The following is a 21,662-nucleotide window of genomic DNA, read 5'->3' on the forward strand; positions in this document are numbered from 1 at the left end:
ACCATCAACAAGCTTGTGAACAGTATGCCACAATGGCTTAATACATTGATCCGTGTCGGGGGTGGCCATACTCTATATTAGTGATCGAGTGACATTTGAAAGAACAATATTGGACATTCTAATGCATGAAATCCTCTAAAATTTGTGTTTCCTGTTATATGACTAAGGTTGAAAAATTTGAAACAAAACCATTAATCATATTGTTCAATACCTCCAATTTAGTTTAAGCCTGAATACACAGTTTGCAAAAGTTAATTGTGGTTAAATGTTTACTCTGTATTGTACATGCAATCATAGAAAAAACTATTAGACCACCCTTGTTTTCTTCAATTTCTTGTTCATTTTAATGCCTGGTACCAGTAAAGGTACATTATCTGAAGAATACAATGAACACGACAACAAATGCAGCTGATTACATCATACTTTATGTCCTATTTGACATGCTTAAGCTTAATTGTATTCTCAGGGTATATAAGAAGCCATTTCATGTCATAAACAGCACTGCACATGCAAAGGCCTAGAGTGGTTTCCTGTTTACATTCAAGCTGTAGCACACAAGCCGAACATGGTACTACCAAATTGCTAGCTGGTCGCAAAGGCTTTCTACCCCACGAGATGACCGTGCACTCATCCGTTCCTGTGTCAAGAAATTGTCACCAGACCTCCAAGGAATTTAAAAATGAGTGGGCACTGTTGAGAGATGTAACTTGTTCAGCAAGGACAGTTCAAAACCGACTTGTTGAAGCTGGTCTGAAGTCACACAGGGCACAGAAGAAGCCCTTCATCAATGAAAGGCAGATGAAAGCCCGGTTACTCTTTTCTGGGGATCACAAAGATTGGACTGTTGATGATTGGGCTAAGGTTCTGTTCAGTGATGAATCCAATTTTCAGTTGATGCCCACTCCAGTCAACTTACTGGTTTGGAGGAAGCCTGGAGAAGCCGACAAACCAGACTGTCTTGCCCCTACAGTAAAACATGGGGGTGGATCAGTGACAATCTGGGGTTGTTTCAGTATGAGTGGAACAGGGCAAATGTAGTTGTGTGAAGGGCGAATGAACCAGGTCATGTACAGGGCTACTCTTGAAAACAGTCTTCTTCCATCAACTGGAAAACTCTTTCTTGCCTTGAATGACTGGATTTTCCAACAAGACAATGCCACAACTCCCCTTTTCCATGACTGTATATTATGATGTCTCGAAGGTTTTGAGAAGATATACACTTTATGAAGAATAAATCACATTGTCACAATCATTTCATGAGAAAAACTACATAAATATTTCATTCCAACTTTATGGGCAACAGTGTGTAATATAAATGTAATCAATATAAATTTTAATTTCTTGTTTCACGACAGTACAATGAAATGTGCCATGTCACCCCAATACTGTTTAATGGAAAGCTCATTTGAGATAGCACTGACCAAATTTGAAGTGGTTTATTCTCTAGGAGGAGTTTTTGAAAGTATGTGTGCTCCAAATGGCAAAAATGGAACCAAATGGCAAAATTCCTGAATAAATGTATAGCCGAGGAGGTACCTAAACTAAAATATTGCAGCCCACTTTGGTACATGTTGGTGGAACCAATTTGGGGATCGCATCTTTCAAGCTTTGTATGGGGTGCCATAGAGCCATTTTGCCACACCCATTTATAGAACTATAAAAACATACATTGCAGTGCAAAGTTTCATGAGTGTTCAAGCACCCTTAGCCCCTCAAAAACGTGATTAATTTACAATAGTACTAATTCCCACATACTAATAACAATAAGACCCACAGAGGACCTTTACACAACTCAGTGCTCTGCCCTAATATTCTTTAGTTGTTATGCGATAAAATATAACTAATAAAATGAAATGCAATATCTATCCATTCCTCCTTCCAACCACCCACCCACATATACATGTTGCACAGAATCAGATGTGAGCCATGAGCTCCAAAACTCCTAGTTTCACAGGTTCAGCTTTTGTCCTCATTTATTCTCATTGCAAAATATCTTCTGCCCATTTAGGCTCTTTTTGTGTACTGAGCTGAATGAGCAATGCAGTCCCAGAAAGGTGTCACGGATAACTAGCCAGGTTGACCCAAATGCAGAATAACACTCAGGAGGTGTGGAGTTAGGAAAAATTAGGTTTATTGCAGAAACAGAGGTGAAATGATGGGATTGAAAAAACAAGGCGAGGGTGTTACTGGTAGTGAGCAGATTGTCCAGGAAGCCACGGAGAAGACTTGGGTTTGGTGCGGGTGGAAGCACAGACGTAAAGCGGGAACACGGGAAGAATCCTCAACAAAGAAAAGGCGGTCTCACTGAAACTCGGAAGAGGCCTGAAGGGAGGCTTGGAGGAAACACGAAGGAAACACTTGGGAGGTGGCTAGAAGTCGCCATGTAGGGCAACACTCAGGCAAAGAGTGAGCGGTAAAATGGTAAATGATCTTCACTGATTGCCACATCTACCTTGGTGGTACTTCACACATACGCAATTACACACCAAAGTGCTCACCTGCCATCAAGGAGCAGCTTTGGGTTCAGTGTCTTGCCCAGAGACACTTTGGCATGCAATGAATATCTTAAGACTAATTCACACCATTAAATCTGGACTGTAGATAGGCCACAGGCATTGTGTAGCCACATAACCTACCTTGTTAGTGAAATGCCATTTTTACATAGCATATTTACTTGCACAAAGATAATGCTTCTGTGAAACTACATGTCTAATGTAATAGGCTGGACCTGTATTTGGCTCGCTCATAATGCAAGAGCCAATATTCTGCCAATGAAGCCATATGCTGTTTTCGTGTTTTCATAGCTCTACCCAGCCGTGTACAGACTCAGTTAGTTCTGATCTCGTCTCTTGCTTCTGTTTTAGCAGCATTATTATTATTAATGGTAACTGCTCCACGTCCAACATGATCAGCTCCACATCTGTTGCACAAAGTACACAAAAAACCTGAAATCCAGTGGCATTGAAAACCCACTGCTAAAAGGTGTTTCGACAGATTGCAGAGTGATAAAGACACCAGTGCACAAGTAAAAAATGTACATAACAGCATGGCCTCCTTGTGTATGCTACAGTGAAGGCTCTGCATAGATTCAATGCAGAACTACAATTGGAGCTTTACACCTGTATTTTGTGTTTTGCTTGTCCAGAGATTGGTCTCCATGAACATGCCTCTCAACAGTGATGGAACAGTCACCTTCAATGCCACACTGTTTGCCCTGGTCAGAACTGCACTGAAAATAAAGACAGAAGGTTTGTGTTTAACAACGTGTTTCTTAGTCTTTTCTCATGAATTTTACAGACAGGGGATCTCTTTACTTCATGGACTCAACATTACAAACAATAAATGAAGAGCCATATTTATTTGTATTTCATAAAACTATGTATCAAATTATTTTTAAAAAATGTAAAAAATAAAACAAAACTGTCCGATAATGTGAAAGAGGTATCTTATGGGACAGTCCATGTCAATTCAAAGAGAATTAAGAAATTTTGTTAAATCATCATTATGGTATATCTGTCTTTTGATTGTAATTTCCTTGTTCCATTTTCTCTTTTGTTACATAGGTAATTTTGAACAAGCCAATGAGGATTTAAGGGCAATTATCAAGAAAATCTGGAAGCGTACCAGTATGAAACTACTGGATCAAGTCATCCCACCTATTGGAGGTCAGTTTTAATGAAGGCTAAGAAAAAAAAGGCGTCATCAGGAGGCATACACATAAATATATTTTATATATATGCATATATTGCCTTCATGCTCGTAGTTATTTTATTGTAAAGGAACTTGCCAATTGTTATTGTAAAGAAACTTGGCAATCTCCCCTTTTGAACTGCCACCTTATCGTGGTGGGGGAGTTTGTGCGCCCGAATGATCCTAGAAGCTATGTTGCCCGGGGCTTCATGCCCCTGGTAGGGTCACCCATGGCAAATAGGTTCTAGGTGACGGGACAGACAAAGAGCAGTTCCAAAACCCCTATGATGACAACAAAATCAAGGACCGTGATGTTGCCCGGTATGGGCCCCACCCTGGAGCCAGGCCTGGGGTTGGGGCTCGTATGCGAGCGCCTGGTGGTCGGGCCTTTGCCCACGGGGCCCGGCCGGGCTCAGCCAGAAAGGACGACATGGGCCTGCCCTCCTGTGGACTCACCACCCGCAGAGGGAGTCATAGGGGTCGGGTGCAGAGAGGACTAGGCGGCGGTCGAGGTGGGTTGCCTCAACGGCCTGGTCCACATACACAGCCTCTGGTTGTTGGGACGTGGAACGTCACCTCGCTGGGAGGGAAGGAGCCTGAGATTGTGCGGGAGGTTGAGCGATATCAGCTAGATATAGTCGGCCTCACCTCCACGCACAGCCTGGGCTCTGGAACCCAACTCCTAGAGAGAGGCTGGATGCTTCATTTCTCTGGCATTGCCCGCGGGGAGAGACGGCGGGCTGGAGTGGGCCTGCTCATTGCCCCCCAGCTTAGCCGCCACGTGTTGGAGTTCACCCCAGTGAACGAGAGGGTCGCGTCCCTACGCCTTCGGGTTGGGGACAGGTCTCTCACTGTTGTCTCGGCCTACGGGCCCAACAGCAGTGCAGAGTACCCGGCCTTCTTGGAGTCCCTGGGAGGGGTATTAGATAGTGCCCCGACTGGGGACTCCTTTGTTCTACTGCGGGACTTCAACGCCCACGTGGGCAGCGACAGAGAGACTTGGAGAGGGGTGATCGAGAGGAACGGCCTCCCCGATCTGAACCCGAGTGGTGTTCTGTTGTTGGAATTCTGTACTAATCACAGTTTGTCCATCACGAACACCATGTTCGAGCAGAAGGGTGTCAACATGTGCACGTGGCACCAGGACACCCTAGGCTGGCGGTCTATGATCGACTTTGTAGTTGTATCATCAGACCTCCGGCCGCGTATTTCAGACACTCAGGTAAAGAGAGGGGCCGAGCTGTCCACCGATCACCACCTGGTGGTAAGTTGGATCCGCTGGCAGGGGAAGAAGCTGGCCAGACCTGGCAGGCCTAAGCGTATCGTGAGGGTCTGTTGGGAACATCTGGCGGAACCCTCTGTCAACAGGGTCTTCAACACCCACCTCCAGGAGAGCTTCTCCCAGATCCCAAGGGAGGCTGGAGACATGGAGGCTGAGTGGTCCATGTTCTCCTCCTCCATCGTCACTGCGGCCGCTCGTAGTTGTGGTCGTAAGGTCTCTGGTGCCTGTCGCGGCGGCAATCCCCGAACCTGGTGGTGGCAGCCAGAAGCAAGGGATGCCGTCAAGCTGAAGAAGGAGTCTTACCTGTCATTTTTGGCTTGTGGGACTCCTGAGGCAGCTGACAGGTACCGGCAGGCCAAGCGTGCAGCAGCTCGAGCGGTCGCAGAGGCCAAAACTCGGGTCTGGGAGGAGTTCGGGGAGGCCATGGAGGAGGACTATCGGTCGGCCTCGAAGAAATTCTGGCAAACCGTCTCAGGAGGGGAAAGCAGCTCTCCACCAACACTGTTTACAGTGCAGGTGGGGACCTCCTGACCTCGACTGGGGAGGTCGTTGGGTGGTAGAAGGAATCCTCAGAGGGTCTCCTCAATCCCGCCGTCACGTCTTTAGAAGAGGAAGCAGAGACTGTGGACTCAGAGGCGTACTCATCCATCACCCGGGCGGAATTCACGGAGGTGTTTAGAAAGCTCCTCGGTGGCAGAGCTCCGGGGGTGGATGAGATCCGTCCTGAATACCTCAAGTCTCTGGATGTTGTGGGATTGTCCTGGTTGACACGTCTCTGCAACATCGCATGGCGGTCAGGGACAGTGCCTCTGGATTGTCATCTCTGCTGTTTGCAGATGATGTTGTTCTGTTGGCTTCATCAAACCAGGACCTTCAGCATGCACTGGGGCGGTTTGCAGCCGAGTGTGAGGCGAGCGGGATGAGGATCAGCACCTCCAAACCCGAGGCCATGGTTCTCGACTGGAAAAAGGTGGCTTGCCCTCTCCGGGTCGGTGGAGACTCCTTGCCTCAAGTGGAGGAGTTCAAGTATCTCAAGGTCTTGTTCACGAGTGAGGGGCGGATGGAACGTGAGATTGACAGACGGATCGGTGCAGCATCTGCAGTATTGCGGTCGCTGTACCGGACCATCGTGGTGAAGAGAGAGCTGAGCAAGGGAGCAAAGCTCTCGATTTACCGATCAATCTACGTCCCAACCCTCACCTATGGTCATGAGATCTGGGTAATGACCGAAAGAACAAGATCGCGGATACAAGCGGCCGAAATGAGTTTCCTCCGCAGGGTGGCTGGGCGCTCCCTTAGAGATAGGGTGAGGAGCTCAGTCACGCGGGAGGAGCTCGGAGTAGAGCCACTGCTCCTCCACATCGAAAGGAGCCAGTTGAGGTGGCTCGGGCATCTTTTCCGGATGCCTCCTGGACGCCTCCCTGGGGAGGTGTTCCAGCGCGTCCTTGGGGAAAACCCAGGACACGCTGGAGGGACTATGTCTCCCAGCTGGCCTGGGAACGCCTAGGGGTCCCCCCGGAAGAGCTGGGGGAGGTGTGTGCGGATTGGGAAGTCTGGGCGGCTTTGCTAAGGCTGCTGGCTCCGTGACCCGACTCCGGATAAGCGGGAGAAGATGGATGGAACTTGGCAATCTCTCAATCACAAATGGTTCACCTCACTTACCTGAGGTCTATACATTATTTAAGACAAATTGGGAAAAAAGTGGCAGTGTGCAGTTACTTCAAGTATATTTTTGTGAAAGCAGAAAGACCTAGCAGAAATTGTGCTGATGTCTCTCTGATCTACACTGAATAGATATATCATTCAACAAATGCAATTCCACAAATGTCCCTGTTTTTAAATTAAAAAATAAAAAGAAATCTTAAAAAAAAAAACAAACAAAAAAAAAACAATACCTGTCACCTACACAAAATGGCCTGGGTTCCAAAAGACCCAAAAAGTCCTGAATAGGGTTAAGTTAACATTTACCCCACAATGGGGAAGACAATCTTCCATGACTGGGACCTTAGACAAAAACCAGACCAAGTGTAAGCCATCTGCCTTGACTGGTTGGGGTAAGAGAAAGAAGAGAGAAATCAGCATAAAAAAATAACAACCAATAAACACTGAGCATCTTGGTCTAGCCAGTAACCACAGAGCAAAAACATACAGCTCCAGAACCAGAGATTTGTGTGCAGAAACAGACAATTAGAGGGGGGAAAAAAGAGAGGACAAAGCACAAACTATGGGGGAAAGAAGACACAAAATTCATACATGCAATAGTCACTCCCATGAAATATATATTGGGTATTAATTGGGTGGGGTGGGATTTATTTGCATAGTAAACAAGAAAATGGAGGTGCATACTTTCCAAATGTGTTTCCCTAAACCTAACCCAGTAGTTTTGGTGCATGAATCTAAGTAGTTTAGTTGCCTAAAGCTTACTAAGGTGTGACTATAAGGGAAAAAAAACAATGATACAAAAAATCAGACTAATAAGTAATAAGTAATTTCTGTCCCACAGAATAGTCCCACAAGAAACACAGACCCACTATCCTAGGTTCAGTGTTTGATTTATGCTGGCCCCACTACCCACATAACACTAATCTTAAAGTAGGAGAGGGTGTCTGGCCTCCAGCCTCAACTGGGATTTGGTTCATCAAGACAAAAGCCAGAAAAAAAGGCTCTGCCTCTGATTCTACAGTTTTCCTGAGTTTGATCATTTAGTACTTACAGTGCAGACTCATGAGGACGGGAGAATGCATCGCAGTTCATGTGCAGTTGGAACAGAAGCGTACTTGATAATGTCACCACCTCAGCTCATATAGTCAGATTTTCCGTACAGTGAAAACATCTATTTGTCCAGTAATTAATGATGTATATACACTGAACAAAGATATAAACGTAACACTTTTGTTTTTGCTCCCCTTTTTGCATGAGCTGAAGTTAAAGATCTACGACTTTTTCTATGTACACAAAAGGCCTGTTTCTCTCAGAACCCAAAGGGAGATGAGCTCTTACTCTGCCTTTCAAGTAATAAAACAGAAACCTTTTCAAGCATAGACATTGTCTGACCAAACAGGTCAGATGTTAGAGGAAAACTTAATTCTGACCTCAATAATTCATATCAGACAATTCATCTTTGAAATACAACTGAAAAAATTTTAATTGCAAAAATACTTAAGCTTTACTTAAGCTGCTAATATTCTGTGGAGTCTCCCAGCAGTCAGTGAGGACCTGGGTTTATCCAGCTGTCATTCCAATGAAATATTGCTTATATATTATTTTTAATGCACAAGTACAGTCATAAAAATTTAACTAAGTTGTACTACAGGCAATGAAGACAAGAAAATAATTCAGAGGTGCAAAGGCAGCGATCAAGTACAACAGTTATCAACATTAACTTTAGCTTCTTTCAAATCGATTTGACTGTGAACAGTGAAAAACAGATCCATCAGATTTTGTCTTGCCGAGATAAGGCTGCTCTCAGTGGCTACTGCGACCGCTGACAAACTGTCAAACCAGGACAGTCACGTCGCCAAAGCTGCTGGAGCAGATTTTTAAGCAGACTTTGTCTTAATCCATTGACCACAGATTCGATGTTTATACAACTACATTCTCATCGAAAATACTCTTAAAACGACGTTTTCTTTCACAATAACAGTAGCATTTACAAAAAACTTCTATTAAATTTGAAAGTTTCTCCTTGGCTTTTGCCGCTGGTTGGCACAAAATGCATTATGGGATACTCCTCTCTCCCAAGTCCACACAAGTCTGGTCCTGATGCATCCTCGATAATGTGGGCGGAGCAAGAACACATCTGGGCATTTCATCTGTACTTGGCCACATAGGTACTTTGAATTGGAACAGTACTTGGGCTTTAACTGATGGTGTTTCACAAGTCCACAAAAATGCAAGTATGGACAAGTACACATATTGAACAACAGCCATGGTATGTCAAATTCTATTCTAAATTTTACAGAAAAACCAATGAAGAGGCATTATGGGAAAAATATGACTGCTCTTGCTGATCCCTGTCAGTTTGCTCACTTCAGCAGTTTCAATCAGTCCAGAAAGGCTTGTAGTTTAACAAACTGATTTGTTTCTCTTTTGCTTTATTAATGGGAATATCTGGGTGTCATCTGCATAGCACTGAATGTTTATGCAGTCTTTAGAATAGTATTGCTTAAGGAAAGCACATACAAGATGAAAAGGATAGGATTTAGCACAGAACCATGTGGAGCTCCACTTGTATATACGTCAAATGTTTAAATTGTAATTGGCTTTTAAACTTTGTGACAAGTGGGTACTGCCATAGGGTAGTCTGTGGCCTAGAAACATTTGCACGACCTACTTTAGCTCCAGAGACTTTCCACTTCTTTTCTCATTTCCAAATTAGCCAGAAGTTCGTAGGTGTCAGGCAACACCAAGATAGAGGTGGGCAAAGTCAACACACTGAGCCTCAAAACCACTCTTAGAAAAACCTATGGGTAACATCTCAAGAGGGTTTGTCCATCTTTATATGCAATCAACAGTTGAGATCAACAGTGTCAAATGAAGGACTGCAATGTTTCCTCTAGGATTTTTTTCAGCAGGCTGTCCGGGAGCCGTGGCGGTGTAAACAAATGACATTTGACAGCAGATTATACTTTTACAACCTATTTATTGAATGTCCAGTTGAAAATGGCTTTTTAAAGGCTGAATGTAAAAATTCAAAGAATAAAAAAGAAAACAATACAGTCAAATAAATGAAAATAAAAGCAATAAATAACAATTTCTTGATGGGGCTGTAGAATCAGTGACAAAGTTTGCACCCAGGCTCAAAACAATTAATTTTTCTGTTTTGTTTTTGTTTTTTGTTTTTTAAATAAAAGAGCTCTAAGACTCTGTTGTAGGGAAATTCTCAGAGAGGCTCAGCAGCAGACAGGCTGTAGGCTGATCCCCTGCAGCCTGTTTCTCTAGTCAGTATGCACTTACAAATAAAAACAATATGAGATTGTTTCTCTCATTTTCCGACACCCTAATCATTTAAAATGGTTTCTAGTTTGTGTCTGATAATATATTATTAAATGTCTGCTGTGTCCATTGCTCCTCCCTGTCTAATGTTACTTGTCTTATACGATTACATAAAACATTAACGTTAGATCATTTACACTCACATCACATCTGATCACAAGTGTGATCAGTAATTTTTACCTAACCATCATCATTTATGAGGCAGTAAAAAGCTAACGATACCTGACTAGCATCATCTTCATCAGGTGTTTTTCTCTTCTTAGAGAAACATTTGAACAGGCTCATCTGAAGATGCAGTCAGCAGTTCCATCATGGCCTGTAGATGTTAGCTTAATGCTCTCAGTTAGTTTACTCACGTTAGCGACACTGAGTTGGCAGTGGGCCCAATTAACTTAAGATACCGATATGTTGCCTAACGTTAGCTGGGCATCAATATTTTGCGAATGTCTATTTGACTTGTAAAATCTATTCTGACTTATCATAAACTAATAAATCCACCTTTTCTCCAGTAAGTCACTGCCCCATTCTCTAAGATGACCCTCCTCTGGCTCTCTGACCTGGAGCCTGGTGCTGGACATGATGTCACTCTCTGCGCTCTCACGAGTAATTAAAGAAAGAGTAGATACTGAGCAAAACAGTTATCTGCTGTTTACCTTAGTACTCACCTGACCCAGTGCAGGACTCTGCTGTGAAGGTGGAGACATGCGGCGGTGGTGAATTTGCGACAATAAAAATAAAAAAAAATTTTAAAATTGAAGGAGCGGTGGCTAGGATTTAGGAATGGCGACCCGCCACTCCTAAATGAATGTAGAGGAAACACTGGACAGAGATCTAGCAGAACAAGCTTAGAGATGAGTCTGCTGTCTGAGATTATGAGAAAATCATTGGTGAATTTCACCAGTGCTGTTTGTGTGCTATGATGTACTCTAAATCTTGACTGCATGGTGGGGGATCGAACTGCCAAGCTAGTGATTAGCAGACAACCCACTCTATCATCTAAGCTTGAGCCGCCCTGGCAGGCAGGACTGAGGAACATTGAGAAGGAGGCAGTTTCAGAGCTGCATAGGACCATCTCTGGAGACTTAATCACTAAAGAAAGGATGGACGAAGCAGTGAATGGCATCTTAAGGGTCATACCCTAATCTACTCCTGCACCCCTAAAGAACACATTCTACATCTCTGTCAGGATGTGAAAAACGCATTAAAAAGAAGCTGGTCATCAAGGCAGAGAAATATGAGTTCCACGTGTCCATCATTTCCTTCCTGGGTTGCATTATTGGTAAGGGGCTAGGTGAGGATGGACCCCACCAAGTTATATTCACTGTCAAGGATTCACCTCAATCACAAAACCAGAAACAGCTTTAATGTTTCCTGGTATTTGCCAACTCTACCACAGATTCATCAGAGACTACAAGAATGTCACCTCGCCACTCAGGCTGAACTGGTGCTCCAATTTGTTGTGAAGGTGGATGCCTCTAACACAGGAGTGGAGGCAGTGCTGTCCCAATGCTCCCAAACCGACAACAAACTTGACCCCTCTGCATTCTCCTCTCAAAGACCTTGGTAAGGCCTACCATGGATAAAAAATACCAGAGAGTTTGTTGCCATCTCCCCTGTCTGTGGCAGGAATAAACCTTTTAACCAGCACAGCTCTGGACTCCTGCACCCTTTACCCACTCCTCAGCAATCATAGTTTCATATCACCTTGGACTTTATCACCAAATTTATCATTGTCATTCTCAGATAATTGTTTCTCAAAGTCTTCCCATTTTTAGTCTTGCCTAAACTCTACTCTGCTAGAGAGATTGCTGGCATAATGTCAGTGGGAATGCCTTGTGAAAAGTTTGGAATATCATCGTCTTGGTCAAGTGGATGCAGTTCTCCTCCCAACTATGGAGGAAAGCCTTGTGTTCTTCGCCAGCTTGTCCTCTGAATACCATCCTCAGTCCAATACCCAGAGCAGGTAAACCAGGAGTGAGAAACAGCTCCCCACTGCATTGCCTATGCAATGGAATATGTGCACAATACTGTCACTTGTTCTTTTTCTAGGCTGCCCCCTTTCCAATGCTCTCTGGAGAATCAGCCCCCGTTTTCTCCCTCCCAGGAGCAGGAGGTTGCTGTTTCCTCAATTCAAGCCTTCCTACTCCACTGTGACAGGACCTGGAAGCGAATCCTCCTAAACACACACCTCCGCCACATCCAGTATTATCCCAATACCTGCCCTTGGATTAGCCATCTGGATCTTCAGCATGTCCTTGCCTTCACAAGCCTTCCGGATTCTATCCCCCCACACCTCCCTGGCCCACATATTTCCCAACTCCTCTCTCCCTACCCCAACTTGGCAGTTAATTCCGAGCTCAGCCATTAGCTTTGTATGTAATTGTGTTAATAATAACAATTGATTAGATTTATATAGTGCTTTTCTAGACACTCAAAGATGCTTTACACTGTCAATTATTCATTCACACACATTCACTCTGATGGTGGTAGCTATGATTGTAACCACAGCTGCCCTGGGGCAGACTGACAGAGGCGTGGCTACCATTCCTACGGCCCCTCCGACCACCACCTCAAACAATCCATTCATACGCATTCACACCAGGCAAGGTGGATGCTTGCCAAAGGACACAACGACCATGACACGTGACAGGGTGGAATTGAACCGCGAACCTTCCAATCATTGACCGACTCACTCTACCGCCTTAGTCACAGCCGCCCCTAGTGTTCACTGTTAAACCAGTGTGTGGCCCCGTCCGGTAGTGTAAGCTTGATATTGTTCCTTACCCTGTGTTTCTTGGTCTTGTTCAGTCTCTTTGTTACCTTTCTTGTTAATCTGGGATTTAATCTGTCTTGCAATTCCAGCTGTTAACCTTGCAGGGTTGTTTGTTTTAACAGATGATGAGGTGACAGTGGGAAAGTTCTATGCCACTTTCCTAATCCAGGATTATTTCAGAAAATTGAAGAAACGACAAGAAGAGTACTATGGCTATGGTCCCACTAAGAAAAGTGCTTCTCATGAGATACAGGTAAGCAGTTAATAGTTGAAAGATAATCATTTAATTATTCATTGATTGCAGTCCATTTAATTAGATTTGATTTAATTAATAGTAAAAACACCAATTCCATCAGTTTTGTTTGCTTTTATTCTGCAGTGATAGTTGATAGCTGATGGTTGACATGATAGTTCTATAGAATCCTAAATATCAGAAACATCTCTCTCTCTCTCTCTCTCTCTCTCTCTCTCTCTCTCACACACACACACACACACACACACACACACACACACACACACACACACACACACACAAGCCAAAATGACCAAACTGACTACTGCATACACATATTCATCAGTAAGCAAAGTAATTTACAGATGTTTAAGCATGATATGCCTGAGCCTAGCCACGTATGTGTGCTGGTGTTTGTGTGTTGTCCACAGACATTGATATCACTCTCTCACCATGTCACTGTGATCAACAATAATGCTGCTGTGTTAGTTTTGAGCAGCCAGAGCAGCCAGCAACAGTCTATTGAATCTCAGAAGAATGTTTCTAACCATCTTGTGGAATTTATATCACAAAGAACTAAACTGTTATAAGATCGCCCTCCAAACACATGGCGTAGCAGTTTATGTTTAAGCCTATATATTTCATATATTTCAAAACAGTTGACAGCTGGACCTACATCATTTCACACTTGGTTAAAAAGGCCCAACAGAGATTCTTCGGCTTAAGGAATCTGCGACAAGCCCAGCTGCCACAGACACTGCTGTTTTGTCACAGCAACACTACCAAGGGCTTCCAAACTAACTGTGCTACTGCATGTCTGCCAAACAAACATTGATGCAAAGCATTTGTGGGGCAGTCACTCTAGAAAACTTTAAACCAACTTGGCATCACGAGAGTGGCCTCGAGCAGAGCTATCAAGAACATCATCGAGGAAGCAAACAGATTCTTGAGATTGCTCCAGATGAGGAGAGGAGACCTGTGGGGAGACACTACCTGAACACAAGGTGCAGCCTGATCAGCTTGGTGTCGTGGGAGAGTGTCTCATGATGAATGACCCGAAGCACCCTATGACTCTAGGATACATTAATGATATGTTCACTGTCATCTAAGCATGAATTTTCTGAACCAGCCCCTGTCCCCTGTGAATATGTGCACTTAATTAGTGCTGAAGGAGTTTTATAACAGTGTCTTCTCTAACCGGGCTGCTAGGTGGTGCAGTTGGTAGCACTGTTGCCTCGCAGCGAGAAGGTCGCCGGTTCGCGGTTCTTTCTGCGTGGAGTTTATATGTTCTCCCCGTGCAGCCTGGGTTCTCTCTGGGTTCCTCCCACAAGGTCCAAAAACATGTTGAGGTTAATTGGTGATTCTAAATTGTCTGTAGGTATGAATATGAGTGTGCTTGGTTGTCTGTCTCTAAGTGTAGCCCTGTGATAGACTGGTGACCTGTCCAGGGTGTCCCCTGCCTTCACCCTAAGTCAGCTGGGATAGGCTCCAGCCCCCCGCGACCCTAGTGAGGATGAAGCGGTGTGTAGATAATGGATGGATGAATGTCTTTCTCTAACCATGTCCTCATCTGTGTCCATTAGGCAGGACTGAGGAATATTGAGGAGGAGGCAGCTCCAGAGCTACATAGGACCATCTCTGGAGACCTAATCACAGAAGAAGAGATGGACCGAGGAGTAGAGGGCATCCTAAGGGTAATAAAACTGACCATTTTTACAAACAGCCCAGCGACTTTTTCTTGTATTTACTCAAGCAGTAGTCCAAGAAAACTTGTGAGAAAACAATTAACAAACACTCCCCTACAGCACTGAACAGCATCCCACACAGCTCCAGTTCCCTCCCACCTCATGAGTGATATTTTAAAACTCAACTATGAATGTTTATGTTTTATAAAATCAGTGAACCAAACATACAAACTATCACTTTTGTAGACTATAACAAAATAAGGGAATGTACTGTATTTTAGTGCTCTTAGGTAGAAAGATGGATGGACAGACCATGGTAGGAGACTAATTGGCACATCTAATCAGGCTGTGATAAAGTACATGCCATAACACCAGTCCATGCAAGGTATCCTTATGTTCTGAACAACTACTTTACAATAATTACATTAATAACTTCCTATATGTGTCTGTCTTTTTTTTCTTTCTAAATATTTAGAATTCATTGCTCTCTGACACACAACAACTACATCAGTTGGCCAGTGAATTTTTTTAAATTTTTTTTGATAAATAAAATACACGGCGATAAATAAAAAAAGAAAGGTGTGATACAAATAGACTAATGAGCTAAAGTCACACCTGCATATTAAACTGTCGCTCCATCAGGAGGTGTCAGCTCTGACCTGCAGAGGCATGGGCATTACAAGGCAAAGTTTTTTAACCCTAAAGACATGTGCCATTATTGTGGACCTCTTTCACTTTATCTGTAAGCATTCAGTACGTTTTGGTTAATTGATATAATGTGTAATGTTTTTTTTGCTGGCGGATAGGAAAAACAGTATATTTCAACTATGAATATAGCCCACAATAACTGTGCTATTTTCTCTAAAACAGAGACAAGGTAGTCTTTTTGGAAACCACTCAGACCCTTTTGCTGAAGGAAGTGATCTTGCCAGTGCAAGTCAGGCCACTAGCCAGCGCCCCCTGCAGATGGCAGAAGGAGCCATTACCAACAGCAACACAAGTCACAGGTATGTGTGCTCTTACTATACGAACATATTGCCCAATTTATTCAGATATTTTGTATCTTTGGGTCATTAGTGCATTTAAGTAATAATGAATCATGTTGTCACAGTTCAACATGATACACAATTTAGCAGGATTTCTGTTCCAGCTGTTGTATTGGCTTTCAGTTTAAATGTAATTCCATTTTATCTATATAGTACTCATTCACAACATATGTCATCTCATAGCACTTCACATAGTAAGGTAGGACCTTACTAATTTTTAATAGAGAACCCAACAATCCAAAGTTGCCGTGAGTGTGTGTCTCCAAACCTATAACTTCAGATATGACTTTGGTATGGTCCTTTCTCAGAGTAATTCAGGTTTGGGGTCAATACATGCAGTGGTGACTGCTACAGAGGTCAAAGGTCGCATTTTCCAAAAAGCTCTGTATAGCTGAAAATGCACAAAAAGACACAAGTTTAGTATACTAACTTAGGAAGACATTCAAGGCCATGTCTTTATATTATGTGCCCCATAAAATGAAGGTAAGATAAAAAAATAAATAAAATTCTAAAATTGTACCCGATATCCCCATTTCAGGAATTTAAATGTTTTTACCCTCTCCACCTCAGTCTCACCAATGTAAATGCGAGAATGCAGCACCTCGCTCCTCCTCAGGTCAACAATCATCTCCTTGGTTTTGTTTGTGTTCACGGAGGTTGCCATGGTGATGGCGGCACACATAGACGCAGCAGCCTCTTCAGGAGACAATGAAAGTGAATGTTTTGAGTGTCTTGCCTATTCCAGACGTTCATTCCGCAAAACTTGCAGCCGGGAGATTTTGCTGAACATCAGGACAGTGAACAGCGCTGGAATTGCGGCAATTGGTTGTGATGTGGACATACTACACCAACACGGAGTCTGATTGGAGACTATGCCGGCAGTTACCCAAGAGAGAAGCAGAAACGGTACGAACGTAAACAAAGGAGGGGAAGAGAGCCAGGATCCATGCTAGGCTAAAGGCTAACCCCTCCAGACCAGCAGGATCCATGCTAAGCTAAAGGCTAACCCCTCCAGACCAGCAGGACCGTCCTCCTACTCTCCAATGTCCGCTCCCTCAATAACAAACTGAACGAGCTATGTTTGCTGAGAGAAACTCGCAGAGATGGAGAGACTGCTTCAACAGAAACATGGCTCCATGACAACATCCCAGACGGCCATACAGCTGGAGGGGACGACATTATTCTGGGCGAACAGACAGACAGCTAGCTCTGGGCAGCATCTGCGGCTTCACCATCGTCAAACCATCGTGTGTGTCTTTGTGTCCCTGAAGACCTACCAGGACCTGAAGAGGTTCACCATGTTCAACATCACATCGGCACGCATGGACCCCCTTCAGGAGAGAGCGAGAGTGAATGTTTGGTGTCTTGCCTATACCAGATGTTCATTCTGCAAAACTTACTAATCAAAGGATCCTGAAGAAACGCTCTCTCATCTTGTCTGTACAGCAAAATGATAAACCGGATTTGATTTGAAAGATTTCTTTCCCTGACAGCATGTCACTAGCCTGGCCACCTCAGCCCTGTAGTCCATCTCCACCCCCCTGGTGACCACTCAGTCATAGGTGAAGAGGAAGTAGAGCACTTGACTCAGCACACAGCCTTGGAGGCAACCTGTGCTTAACTTTCTGATACAAGATGATCGGCCCTCAACTCTGACTGACTGAGATCTGTCAGAGAGAAAATCTAGCACCCAGGTACAGAGGGATGGTGTCAGAGGAGGAGCTTCTCACACAACCTCAGAGGGATGACCCCATGAAATGCTGAGCTTTATCCAACAAACAGCATCCTCACATACGTGTCTTTCCCCGTGAGGTGCGTGAAAACATTGTGAAGCACAGCATTCACAGCATAGAATAATTTTTATTGATTAAGGGAAATTTACACACCACAGCAGCATCCAAAAATCTAGAAAGAAAGTACAAGAACATCATTAATATGCATCCCCGGTGTCTGCACACAGGGGGTCCAAGGCCCCACCGTCTCTGGTTGGGCCGTCCACATGCTGGCTGAATGTGGGGAGAGTGGTAGAGAGAGATGTATGATTAAAGTCTCCTGAGATGATGATCAGAGACTGAGGGTGTGATGTTTGCAGCTGGGACACTGAACTATGGATGAGTTCACAGGTCGCAGCAGCATCAGCCAAGGGGGGGATTTAAACTGTAATCACCAGGACGTGTGAAAACTCCCTCGGCAGATAAAACGGACGCAAACCAACCGCCAGCAGTTCAACATCCTTCGTGCAGCGCCGCTCTTTAACGCTAACGTGCTATCATTACACCATCTCTCATTCACATACATGGCGAGTCCCCAGCCTTTCTTCTTCCCACGCTCCCTCCAGCTCCGGTCCACTCTGACCAGGTGAAATCTGTCCAAACGTACGAGTGAGTTCGGAGTGAGTTCGTTCAGCCATGACTCCGTAAACAACATAAGGCTGCACTCCTGATACTCCCACTGCAGCCGGGTCAGTGCTGTTAGCTCTTCATCCCTTTAGGAAGAGACCTCACATTTCCCATGATGAGGGACGAGATGGACAATGGAGCCATGAAAAATCTTTGGAAAAGGAAAGAAACAATTACTCGAACACTCGGAAGGAAGCACTTGGAAAAGACACCTGCAGGGAACAAGCCTCAGCAGAGCAGGAGTTCTCAGGACACCCTTTGATGGAACCTGCAGGAGAACACGAACACAGCCCAAAATCCCATTCCCTGATAGTCACAGCAGCAGCATACTCCTCCAGAGCCACGAAACTGTCTCCTCTCTGAGCTGCAGATCTAAACATTCCCCAGTCTGTGCTACCAAAGCAGTCCTGAAGAGTCTGTTCACATTCCAAGCTTTTATGGTCATGCTCACATGCTCCCTTGAGTACCTGTCTGTAGAGTGACCAAGTAGTCTAAGAACCACACTGTGACACCACAAGTCTATTGCAGTTCAAAAGTTGGTCTATAAGAGTTAAGAGTTAGACAGTGGCGCTGTCACAGTTTCAAACACAGGCTCAAGCGCAGACAAATGACACGATCACCAAACAGTTGGAATCAATAAATAATATTTATACACAATACAAATGTGAACCAAAGAATCAAACAAATCGGTAATATAAACTACCACTAAAGAATACTTATGAAAGGAGAATTACCAAAATGTCCTCTAAAGGATGACAAACTAGTTTAACAAATTACTAATCAAACTTACTGCGAGGAACACAAACCTAATATTAACACTACTGATTGAGTAGGCGAGAGACTGGTTAAACCACAACACTAAATGTTAGGGAGGGGGAACCAGAGGAGACGGAGATGAACCAGATGACCAGTGGAGGGACACGGAGAATATGGAAAGCTGGAGTCAGTAGAATCCAACGGTGAGAAGTTGGGGATGAATGGTGGCTCTCAGAAGGCAGCGAGCGCTGCGAAAAGTGTGTTTTACAATGAATTCGGCGTCAACTTGTGGCTTGCTGGCATCTTAAATACTGCGTGAAGGTCTGTAGAGAGAATGGCAAGCCATGCCTCGCCACAGCTGGAGGAATTGGCTAATTGTAACTCCGAACACCTGGTCACTTGTCCCTCTGGCTTGTTGCACCGGAAAGTAGAGGTAATACAAAGGTGCTCCACTAGATGGAGCCAAACACAGAGATCATGTCAGGTGCTACTTTGCCGTCTGATGGGTACTACTTTGGTACTGTTCATTTACAGGCCATTGGACATGACTGGACTATGTATGACACATGTTCTACTGTGCACTCTGGGCAGCAGGGTTGATTTTATTTTTTTGTTATTGTATTGTATTGTATTGTCTTCATTGTATGTTCAGTTCTATGTTGCGATGTTGCAGCTGTACTGTCACACTATTGCCCAAGACAAATTTCCTTTGAAGCAATAAAGTGTCTTTTTTTTTTTTTTTTATCATCAGTCATTAGTTTTAGTGTGATTTCCAAAACAAACTCTCCTGTCCTATTACCACAGCATTACTGATTTGAATTCCGCTGAGGGTCTATTTTCAGTGGGATGCAGTAAACATTGCTAGTTGTAACTAAACTAGAGACAGTGTCCTTTTATGATGTGTAATGTCCATTCTTTACGTAATAGAGATTTACTTAAGTTTGTTTTTCTTAAACTAAGGTTTTTAACACTGTTTCATTCTTCTCACTTTCTTTTCACAGTCAATATTAACAGTGCTTTGGAAAAATTGGCCTTCATCATGGATGTCTGTGTGAGTACTTCAAAAGACTGACCTTTGACTTCAAGCAAATGGAGAGGAGAGGAGCTTTTCAACTCATGCAAAGACTGTGTGAACTGTGATGAACCCCACTTGTGCTCAGTATAGACTTTGGGCCAGGAGGAAATATTAAACCACAAATTTATAATTATTATACAGGTTTTATTTTCTTGCCATCATTTTGTCAAAATAAAAAAAAAAAAAAAAAAAAAACAGTTACTCGAAATGTATTTATTGCATACAAAATATCTCATGGAAGTTCTAATTTAAACTTTTCAGTCTGTGTATGCTGTCTGTGTATTTGAATCTATGGATGTACTTGACATTGAATTGCTTAGTTTCATTCTTTTTTAGAACTTGTAAACCCGATATCGACGTGTTAGCCAATGAACCCTTGTTGCCACATATGTTTAGCTGACACAGTGCAACATCAGTCTTCATATGGGACTGTGTTTCTGTCCAGTATTCACTTCCTTTAGGCCTTTTTGGTTTCTGGCAACATCTAAAGGAACAACATCTGGATCAAGCTAGGTAGAGTTAATCACTCATTTACTACACATGGTGTCAGATCTCACAAGGCTTGAACATTAACTGACATAAGTGTAGAACTCACATTGATGTGATATTTTAATAAAAATTCACATTAGAGCAATTTGTCTGCAAAAGCACATGTAATTCACATCAAAAAATACATGAACTAGGTTTCTTTGGTGTTCATTGTGGAGTATTTTGAAGTGTTCTTGTGCTTACAAATCTAATACACTTCATTCCATCAAACAATACGTTCATTGTCTGTGCCTTTTGCAGCTACTAGTTACCTGCCTTTGAATGCCACTTGACATTTACACATACGCATTGCCTGAACACCCTAACCCTAAGACAATTAGATCTGTTGGTCAGTCCGTTTGTGTCATGGGGAATTCAGGGATCCATGTGCAGACAGAGAACACAGCATACAATTAAAGGTTTAACAGTTTATGAATACCATATTTTATACAAGAGAGATGCAATTACCGAAGGGGAGAACTGGGGGAATAAATACAAGGGAACTAGGAGCAGGGAACTGACCAGGATCAAGGAGTATAAGGCTATGAAAGTTTTCAAGGACAGGGGAGTTACCAGAGATAATGCACATGCACACAGAACGAAGCAGGAAAAACTAACTACAGGGCAGAAAACGCGCATAGGGTACAACAATTAACAAAGACAAAGTGTCAAGCTGCGCGAAAACTGCACAACACTACTGATTTTCAAATGTGAGCGACACAAAATAAGTACAACTGAAAAGTCCACCACCACTAAATAAGCTATCCAAGAGTAAAATCAACACATTGAATACAGCATCCTACAAGACGTTCTACTTAGCTGGCAGTCATGAACGGGAGAGTGGTCAGTGGAACCAGCTTGAGGTGTGCAAGGAATTGCCTTCAGCAAAAGGCAGGAAATCCAGACGGGAAGTGACATGGAGAACTCGAAAAAAAGAACAACAAGCAAGGCAAAAACTAGAACAGAGCTTAAAGGGGAAATGAAGCAATCAGTCAAGTTAGCATAATTCACCGCATGTAATTCCACTTGGATCAGAATGTGTACCAACAAACATAAAAAATGTAAGCATATAAAAGGGAAAGAAGATTATTTTAAGTCTTTCCTCCAAACGGTGCGGCCATCTTGACGTAGGACAACCGGTGTCCTCACAGGTGTGCAAACAAATTTTCAAAGACAACAGCTACCTGTTAATCGATCAAAT

At 43.5% G+C, this 21,662-nt stretch overlaps 1 protein-coding gene across 1 annotated transcript in view; it reads left to right on the forward strand.

Annotated features, from left to right (window-relative positions):
• LOC103356344 (dihydropyridine-sensitive L-type skeletal muscle calcium channel subunit alpha-1) overlaps positions 1 to 20,697 on the forward strand; it is a 98,569-nt gene extending 77,872 nt beyond the window's left edge. The window contains exons 38-43 of the mRNA XM_008280448.1: positions 3,146 to 3,248; positions 3,564 to 3,665; positions 12,863 to 12,993; positions 14,556 to 14,666; positions 15,528 to 15,664; positions 19,860 to 20,697. Of these exons, the coding sequence (XP_008278670.1) occupies positions 3,146 to 3,248; positions 3,564 to 3,665; positions 12,863 to 12,993; positions 14,556 to 14,666; positions 15,528 to 15,664; positions 19,860 to 19,869 (594 nt within the window). The 3' untranslated portion in view covers positions 19,870 to 20,697. The remainder of the gene's footprint in view (positions 1 to 3,145; positions 3,249 to 3,563; positions 3,666 to 12,862; positions 12,994 to 14,555; positions 14,667 to 15,527; positions 15,665 to 19,859) is intronic.
• Positions 20,698 to 21,662: the final 965 nt, after the last annotated feature.

This window comes from Stegastes partitus, unplaced genomic scaffold (assembly GCF_000690725.1).
Source record: "Stegastes partitus isolate 25-593 unplaced genomic scaffold, Stegastes_partitus-1.0.2 Scaffold194, whole genome shotgun sequence".
Taxonomy (NCBI): domain Eukaryota; kingdom Metazoa; phylum Chordata; class Actinopteri; family Pomacentridae; genus Stegastes; species Stegastes partitus.